Source organism: Trachurus trachurus (assembly GCF_905171665.1).
Source record: "Trachurus trachurus genome assembly, chromosome: 20".
Lineage (NCBI taxonomy): Eukaryota > Metazoa > Chordata > Actinopteri > Carangiformes > Carangidae > Trachurus > Trachurus trachurus.
In genome coordinates this window covers 12,366,027-12,374,076 of record NC_139911.1, presented here as the reverse complement: position 1 = coordinate 12,374,076, position 8,050 = coordinate 12,366,027, and the positions used below count along the sequence as shown (strand labels likewise).

The window sequence follows — 8,050 nt, the reverse complement described above, 5'->3', positions numbered from 1 at the left end:
AACTCTCCCAGGTGGCTCCACCAGTGAAGAGGTGGCTGTTATTGTGATATCAGCCTGGGCAGCAGCAGCAGCAGCAGCAGGTCTATAAAAATAAACAAATAAAGGGTTAAAATCACATCGAATAGAAAATATCGAGAAAAGTAGTGGGAGGAGGGGGGACTTGTTTGATTTGTGACTGTCATGTGAAGTGTCAGTTTGTAACATGACTCAGAGCGTCACAGGCGGAAGGTCACGGAGCAGCAGCACGGAACGGAAGCGGGAGTAAAGAGCCCAGCCGCCATTGTGGAATATGGTGAGGGATACTCCAGCAAGACACTAGTCAGTTTCAGATACAGGCTGATTTAAAGAAAAGAAAAGAAAAAACACCGTCTGTGGCAGGGAGGATCGAAACACATCAATCGACGCCTTCTTCTCCTCCACGAAAACAAAGTCGCCGTTTGTAAAAGCAGCAGCGCCAGCAGCAGCAGCAGCAGGAAGCCGCCGCGGACGGATCGTCGTCAGGTCTGACCACGGGAGAGGAAGGGGGGTAGGCTAAAAAAAAAAAAAAAAAAAAAACCCGCTGCTGCCTTGTAACGTTAACAGAGTGACTGGACAACCCGAGAGACGAGCCAGGAAAAGCACCGAACTTGCACACACACACATAGAAAGACAGAGAGAAAGACAGAGAGAGAGGGAGAGAGAGGCAGCCGGGGGGAAGCCGCCGTGGACAGTCTCACAAACAGCCATCATCGGTCTCGGTTCCTGGAGGATGTCTGCGACCACAGTCGATCAGGTTCGTGTTATATATTGACAGCAGCTCAAACCCACCGGGAGGCTATAAATATGATCCCGTGGGGAGGGGAAATAAAAATAAAACTTTGCCGGCGACAACAGTTTGATCCGGTTCGGGGGACACGCGAGGATCAAACAACAGGCTATGATCGAGGGGAGAAAAAAAAGAAAAAGTCTTTGATATGTGATAGCTGTTAGCTTGTTGTAATGTAGGCCAAACTGTATTTTCCAAGCAACTCCAGCGGTAGCCGGTTGTTGCCCAATGCGGCACCGTTTACTGGATGTCACAGCGTTTGACATCCGGTCGTTATAAAGCCAAGCAACCTGTAAATGTTAACATCCGGGCTGATGGCTGCAGCCTGAGGTTACTATAGTCGACTGTTACATTAATCCATATAGGATACAGCCGGCTGTGTGTGTGTGTGTGTGTGTGTGTGTGTGTGGTTGCTGCTTGTTTCCTGTCGTGATCATCTGACAACAGTCTCATCTCTCTCTCTTTTTTCTGTGCTGCCCATTATTTACAGAGACCCAAAGGACAAGGAAATAAAGGTAAGGTGTTTTTTTTTTTTTTTTTTTTTTTTAATGATTAAAAAATGCTGCAGAAGTCTGCATCTTGGCTGTTTTCATTTACAACTAGCTAACGTGGGTATAGTAGCCTAGTTTGATTTGAACTGCAGCTAATGTGCACCGTGTTAGCATTGTTGACACTCCTTAATTCTGCATTTTTTATATATATTTTGTTATTTCTAAATGCTGCTACACCAGACCGAGGCCTCAAGTTGTAGATGTGACTCCTACATACCTTCTGAAATAAATCTCATCAGCTGACATTTACTATTTGGCAGTCGCACACATTTAAAGCTGTATGATCATTTAATACCTTCTCTTTCCCACCCTTAGTGCAAAACGGATCAATGCATCAAAAGGATGGTGTGAATGATGATGATTTTGAGCCTTACTTAAGCGGCCAGACAAATCAGGTAACACTATATCTTAATGGTTAATAGTCTGTTCAGAGTGACAATTTGTGGTTATGGTCTGTACTCTGCTCATATTAGAAACACATTACTGCTATATATGAGATCAGCCATATTGGTATTGTGATTTCCACTTTGCCTTGATTTATTTTTTTGTTTCTTAAGATCTCTCATGTTCCTGTGTTGATGATTATTCCTTAAATCTACCGTCTATGATCCTGTATAAGTGGTATTAACTCGTTGTCTCTCTGCTTTATACAGAATAACAGCTATCCACCAATGTCTGACCCCTACATGCCCAGCTACTATGCTCCATCCATTGGTTTCCCTTACTCTCTGGGAGAGGCTGCTTGGTCCACAGCAGGTGACCCTCCTATGCCCTACCTAACTACCTATGGACAGATGAGCAATGGCGAGCCGCACTACATCCCTGACGGCGTGTTTAGCCAGCCAGGCCCCCTGGGAAACACCCCTCCCTTCCTTGGCCAGCATGGCTTTAACTTCTTCCCTGGTAATGCGGACTTTTCCACTTGGGGTACCAGTGTCTCTCAGGGACAGTCCACTCAGAGCTCAGTCTACAGCAACAGCTATGGGTACGCCCCCAGCTCACTGGGCCGCGCCATCACGGACGGACAAGCGGGCTTCGGGAGCGACACCCAGCTCAGTAAGGTGCCGGTACTGAACAGCATCGAGCAGGGCATGGCGGGGTTAAAACTGGGTACAGACATGGTGGCAGCTGTCACAAAAACCGTGGGTTCACCGTTAGGAGGCACAGCGGGAATGAGCAGCATGGCGGCCAATAACCTGCCCCCGTCTGTCAGCTCGTCAGCGCCTAAACCTGCCTCCTGGGCGGCCATTGCCAAGAAGCCCGCCAAGCCACAGCCCAAGGTCAAACCCAAAGCCAACATGGGGATGGGGGGAATCGCCACCATTCCCCCTCCTCCCATAAAGCACAATATTAACATTGGTACTTGGGACGATAAGGGCTCTCTGAATAAGCCCCCCTTAGCTCAGACTATGATGCCCCCCCAGCCTATGGTGCAGCAACCTCTCCTAGCTCAACCCCAGCCCCTACTGCAGAACCCATTGCCCCCTCAGCATCAGCATCAGCATCAGCACCAGCATCAGCATCAGCACCAGCCCCAACACCAACACCAACATCAACACCAACATCAACACCAACACCAACATCAACATCAGCCCTTCCAGCTCCAGTCTCTCCAGTCCCCTCAGCACCCCCACCCCCACCCCCACCACCACCAGTCTATGCCCCCTCCACACCTGCACCTTCCCTCTCAGCCCGGCCCCCCGCAGCCTCTCCATCAGCAACAGGCCCAGCAGCCCGGCCCGCCTCCCAACCGCTGGGTGGCTCCCAGGAACCGCGGCGAGGGCTTCGGTCTGGGCGGGGGAGTCCCACTCAGTGCCTCCCCTTGCTCCGGAGAAGTGCACCCCGTGCTGGAGAAACTCCGCGCCCTCAACAACTACAACCCCAAAGACTTTGACTGGAACTTGAAAAACGGACGTGTTTTCATTATCAAGAGCTACTCGGAAGACGACATCCACCGCTCCATCAAGTACTCTATCTGGTGCAGCACAGAACACGGCAACAAGCGCCTGGACGGTGCCTACCGCTCGCTGGGCAACAAGGGCCCGCTCTACCTGTTGTTCAGCGTCAACGGCAGCGGGCACTTCTGCGGCGTGGCCGAGATGCGCTCGCCGGTGGACTACAATGCCTATGCAGGCGTCTGGTCTCAGGACAAGTGGAAGGGCAAGTTTGAGGTGAAGTGGGTCTTCATCAAAGACGTGCCCAACAACCAGCTGCGACACATCCGGCTGGAGAACAATGACAACAAGCCGGTGACCAACTCCAGGGACACTCAGGAAGTGCCTCTGGAGAAGGCCAAACAAGTGCTTAAAATTATCGCCACTTACAAGCATACCACCTCAATCTTTGATGACTTTGCACATTATGAGAAACGTCAGGAAGAAGAGGAGGCTCTGAGGAAGGTGAGACAAGCACACATTTAAAGAGCCCACGTCCTCTGTAAACGAGTTGTTTGTATGCGTGAGACATTTTCCATTTAGTTACCCTTTAATTCAAAGAGAGGGCTTCTAACTTTCACTGAGTCACTGCTAAAGGCTAGAGTCAGCTGATCTTGTTCCACCTGCTTTTTAGACAGAGATTGTAACATCCTGTTGCTGAATGAACAGTAAATGGAAGTTCCCCCGGGGACTGTCAGGAGATTGACATGCCACCATTACTCATAGGCAGGTTCAGGAATCCCTGATGCCTCATCCTCATCAGCCATCTTGTGCTGTCGAGATCGCAATGATCTGCCCGAGTGGAGTTAGATGCATAGAGGTTTCCTGAAATAGCCCACATTCCTGGCATTCTTTCGCTCAGACAAAGGCAGATGTAGGCACTGATCTCCCTTTGAACACCAAGCCTCTCTGCTCTCCACAGGCTCCTCATGCTTTATTAGTCTTTAACAACATAAGCCCTCGGCCCGCAAACTGGCTGCAACCGTGCCTCAGAGTTGGCACAGTTTGCCTTTAGATGTTGTAAAAGGGGGTTCATTTTGAGAATATTTCCCAGCTAAATGCATGATGGAAATGCATGATTAATTACATTTTTTGTCTGTGCACACAGCTTGGAAAAGCACACACGCTGTGTGAGCCCGCACCCTCAGAGGGGTGGGAGGTGGGGGGGGGGGCGAAAATATGTTGCAGTGGTAATAACAGTGGTGTACCACAAATGTTAGTCTAAGTAGTAAAAACTCTGTGGGTTGCTACTGCTGTGCGAAAGCAGCAGCCAGGCAGAGGATAACATGTTATCATTGCTAGCATTCTGCTGCATCCATTCTTAGATTCACCAGTATGCTAATCTAATTACGTTCAGAAACCCCCCACCCCTACCCATGACCGGCCCCCTCCTTTTCTCCCACTCCCCCCACTGCCGGTGCCCCATTGATGCTGTATTGACTCCTCGCTGCTGACCTTGTTAATATGCGCTGGGTTACTTTCTCATAAATATTTCAAGTCAATGTTTTCAGGCTTCTGAAAACAACCTGTCAGTAGAAAGCCTGTTTCATCCTGCGTCGTGCGGGCGTTGCGCTGCGCTGCTTTTGTAGCCCTGACCTCCTACATGACAGGATCGGCCCAGCTGAGGCCTCACCCTCCTTCGCCTGACAAGGTTAATTGTTCTCCATTGTTTGGCCCGTCCTTCCCGAACTTTGAGAGGTGTCAAACCAGCACAGCTACCTGCGCTGTAACACCTTCCCAAAGCATTTTTTAAAAATAACTTCCTGTGATGGTTTACAGCTGTATCATACTAATCAAGACGTAGTTAACGGGGTAGGTTTTTTTTTTTCTGCGCAAGGAAGTTTTATTACCTGAGAATCAGACCTAATATCAAGTTAGGATTTTAATAAAAAGAAAATTCACATGGCTCCATTTTATGGAGTTTCTTTCTTTATTAAATTCTTTATTAAATTCCATTATGAGGCTTGATTTTTAATTAGATACTTTAAATAGATATAACCGGCAACCTTGCTGATGTGTAAGGGAGTTCTGGGAAGGTTTCCGTCCCCAGAGCCACAGCCCCTCTGGGGATTGAGTTACACGGAGGCCCTGGGTCTCACAGGATGTTTCCCAGACCACTGACATGGACACCCACTCCTCAGAAAGGACACAGTTCCACCTTAAAAAAAGGCTTAAAATGGCCTGAAAGTTTGGTCTGTATCATCAGTCCATGAAGTTCCCCGGGTTATTTTTGACTTTTATGATTCTTCCATTATGTCTGTAATGGGTTAGGGTTAGGACTGGGCTAACCACATTTTAGTTTTTTTGTAATCCACAACACACCCTGGAATGTTTGATATTTTAAGGTGTATTGTGATTACTCATGATTTTGTGTGTGTATTGTGTTTATACATAGCCAAGTGAGACTTATTAGTACAAGCTGAGTCGTGGTTGCAGTCTCATGCCTCAAGAGTAAACATAGCTGCAGATTCTGCTTCATATTTACCTGAAGCGTATACTAAACAAATTTTCACTCCATTTTTCAAAAAGAACTCTCTCTCGTTTATTTTAACGCTAAACTGAGGAAAGCTCCGAGTATCTTGTGATAATCTAGTGATTAGTGTTGTGTAAATCACAAGAACGAGAGTGACAACTACGGACCAACCTGAAAATATGACATGTAGTTCTCAGTGGTTTTCATCTGGTGAGGTGGAGGGTTGATGAAAGGTTAAATGCTTTTTTCTGTGACTAACTAATCATCATTTTGTCCTCGCGAGATAGTTTGTGATATCTTTATGTAAGTCAGTACACATCTATAGCTATACTTCATGGCTCTGAAACCACACATGGAAACCTCTGAGAATGGAGAGAGTACAGTAACTGTTCTCATGTAGCCAGAATTGACATAAAAACATTTATTCTGACTTTACTTTCAACAGCACGTTTGGTTTATTAATTCTCTTTGGTGCCTTTGGAGACACCCACTTGGTTCCCCGCACAAATGGCGCAGATTAAAGAAATTGCTAAAACCAACTGAACCTTTAAAGTCAATTTTTTTTTTTTTTTTTACACAAACAGAAAAGGATCTCTCACTGATGCTGTCAATTTGTTACCAAAGTCTTGAGTTGTAATTGAATATTTTCTCTGTACAATTCAAAGAGCACATATGAATGTACTCAAAATAGAAGCTTCCACTAGATCCTAAGTGTTAAATGACATTTCCGGAGCGATAAAAAGACATTTATTCGATACATGGTGTCAAAGGAGTGAAAATCAGCATTGATTGCGCTTATAAATGGTGTTTGATCATCTGTCAGGGAGGTGTAATCAGGGGAGCAGCTCTGTTGTTGCTCCTTTTTAGCCGATTGTGTCTCTTGTTGCTCTCGTTCTGATCACCTCTTTCTGTTTTTGTTTTTTTTGTTTTTCTCTTGCCAGGAGCGCAATAGAAATAAACAGTAACCTTCAAGCAAGCTCTCTGCTAGAACTGCAACACTAATGATGTAGGACCTTAAATAAAAATTTGCCTAACCAGGAGGAAAGGAGGAAAGGCTCTCTCACAATCTTTTCCGCTGGAGACGACAATGTATCTGAACACTTGAACATGACAATAGATGGACTCATCTGTATCTGTTGACTTGGTGCATCAAACCCCGTGTTCCTGTGTCACGAGAAAAACAACCCACTTTGAAAACTCTGTCTTTAAAAGCACTTTCAGTCCTTCTAAACAGCCTCTACCAATACCCTTAACTCTCTAACTGTGTTCTTCTTTGATTTTGTTTGTGAGCAACTAACTGACTAACCAGAGTAGTCAGGAGATTTCACCAGGCTTATTTGTAATTTTTTTTTCTTTTTAAATGCCTCAAATGTTTGGGATATTGGTGAGCTCCATTAGCTGCTGAAGAGAATTAAAGATGATATGTATAAAATAATCTCGTACTTGAATCTGTATTCAGCCGTCTGGTCCCGCTCGGACAGGGGCTGCCGATGATTGACAGGTGGGATGAAATAATTGGGAAACAGCCACAATCATGCCAATCATTGGATGTATCCCCTCCCCCCCTACCTGTTCCCTTCCTTTCTGCATCTGTTTCTGTGAACCAAAAGATTACGAATATGCAGCAGGTCGGCAAGCGCCAGCCAGTGCACATCTCTGTTTTATTTTATTATTTTTTTTGTTTTTTTCTCTCTCTCTCTCTTGTGATTCTGTCATTCTGAAGTGCATTTGTCTGAGGAGAAACCTGCTGCTCTGGTAGAACTAGTGGAGGCCTTTCCCTTGGGCCCGGTGGGTGACCGTCTTTGCGCTGATGTTGATGTACTCTACCGTACCTCAGGCTCAATCAGACTGTCTGTCCTCAACAACTCTTAAGCACTTTTGGGAGAACCCCGCCCCCCCCCCCCCCCCCCAAACCCCCAAACATCACCACCCATCCTGCTCGGCTTGACTGGGATTCCCCCAAAACGGCAAAGACATCAACTGCAAGGATGTGACAGTTTTCTCCTCTAGGTAACTCACTAGCTAAATAAAAAGTACCCATGTTTAGCGCAAATGTTGTTTTGTGTTTTTACTCTTAGATTTTACCTTTACACACACTATCAGTGGTTGAACTCCCACCACCAGATCCTCTCTTTTCAATTTGCTAATGTGCCTCTAAATATACTAGTTGTATGCAGTGGTGGACAGTAACGGAGTAAATTTACTTGAGTACTGTACATAAGTACATATCCAGAGGATTTGTACTTTACTTGAGTATTAGATTTTCCAAGACAAATATTAGACATTT

The 8,050-nt window shown here is 46.1% G+C and overlaps 1 protein-coding gene across 2 annotated transcripts; it reads left to right on the top strand.

The window, feature by feature from the left end:
* The first annotated feature begins 226 nt into the window (after positions 1-226).
* ythdf3 (YTH N6-methyladenosine RNA binding protein F3) lies at positions 227-7,786 on the top strand. 2 transcript variants are annotated; one of them, XM_083995688.1, is made up of 5 exons: positions 227-526; positions 1,296-1,320; positions 1,672-1,751; positions 2,010-3,755; positions 6,705-7,786. In XM_083995688.1, the coding sequence occupies exons 3-5, from the start codon at positions 1,686-1,688 to the stop codon at positions 6,726-6,728; spliced, it is 1,836 nt and encodes a 611-aa protein (XP_083851814.1). In that variant the 5' UTR covers positions 227-526; positions 1,296-1,320; positions 1,672-1,685; the 3' UTR covers positions 6,729-7,786. The 2 variants fall into 2 exon arrangements, with proteins under 2 accessions (XP_083851814.1, XP_083851813.1); XM_083995687.1 differs by lacking the exon at positions 227-526 and adding an exon at positions 541-772.
* The last annotated feature ends 264 nt before the right edge of the window (positions 7,787-8,050 follow it).

Excerpts from the sequence above, each read along its gene's own strand:
- ythdf3 (XM_083995687.1), top strand. The coding sequence starts at position 749 with ATGTCTGCGACCACAGTCGATCAG. Across the intron at positions 773-1,295 it reads CTGCGACCACAGTCGATCAG|AGACCCAAAGGACAAGGAAA; the intron begins GTTCGTGTTATA and ends CATTATTTACAG. Across the intron at positions 1,752-2,009 it reads TAAGCGGCCAGACAAATCAG|AATAACAGCTATCCACCAAT; the intron begins GTAACACTATAT and ends TGCTTTATACAG.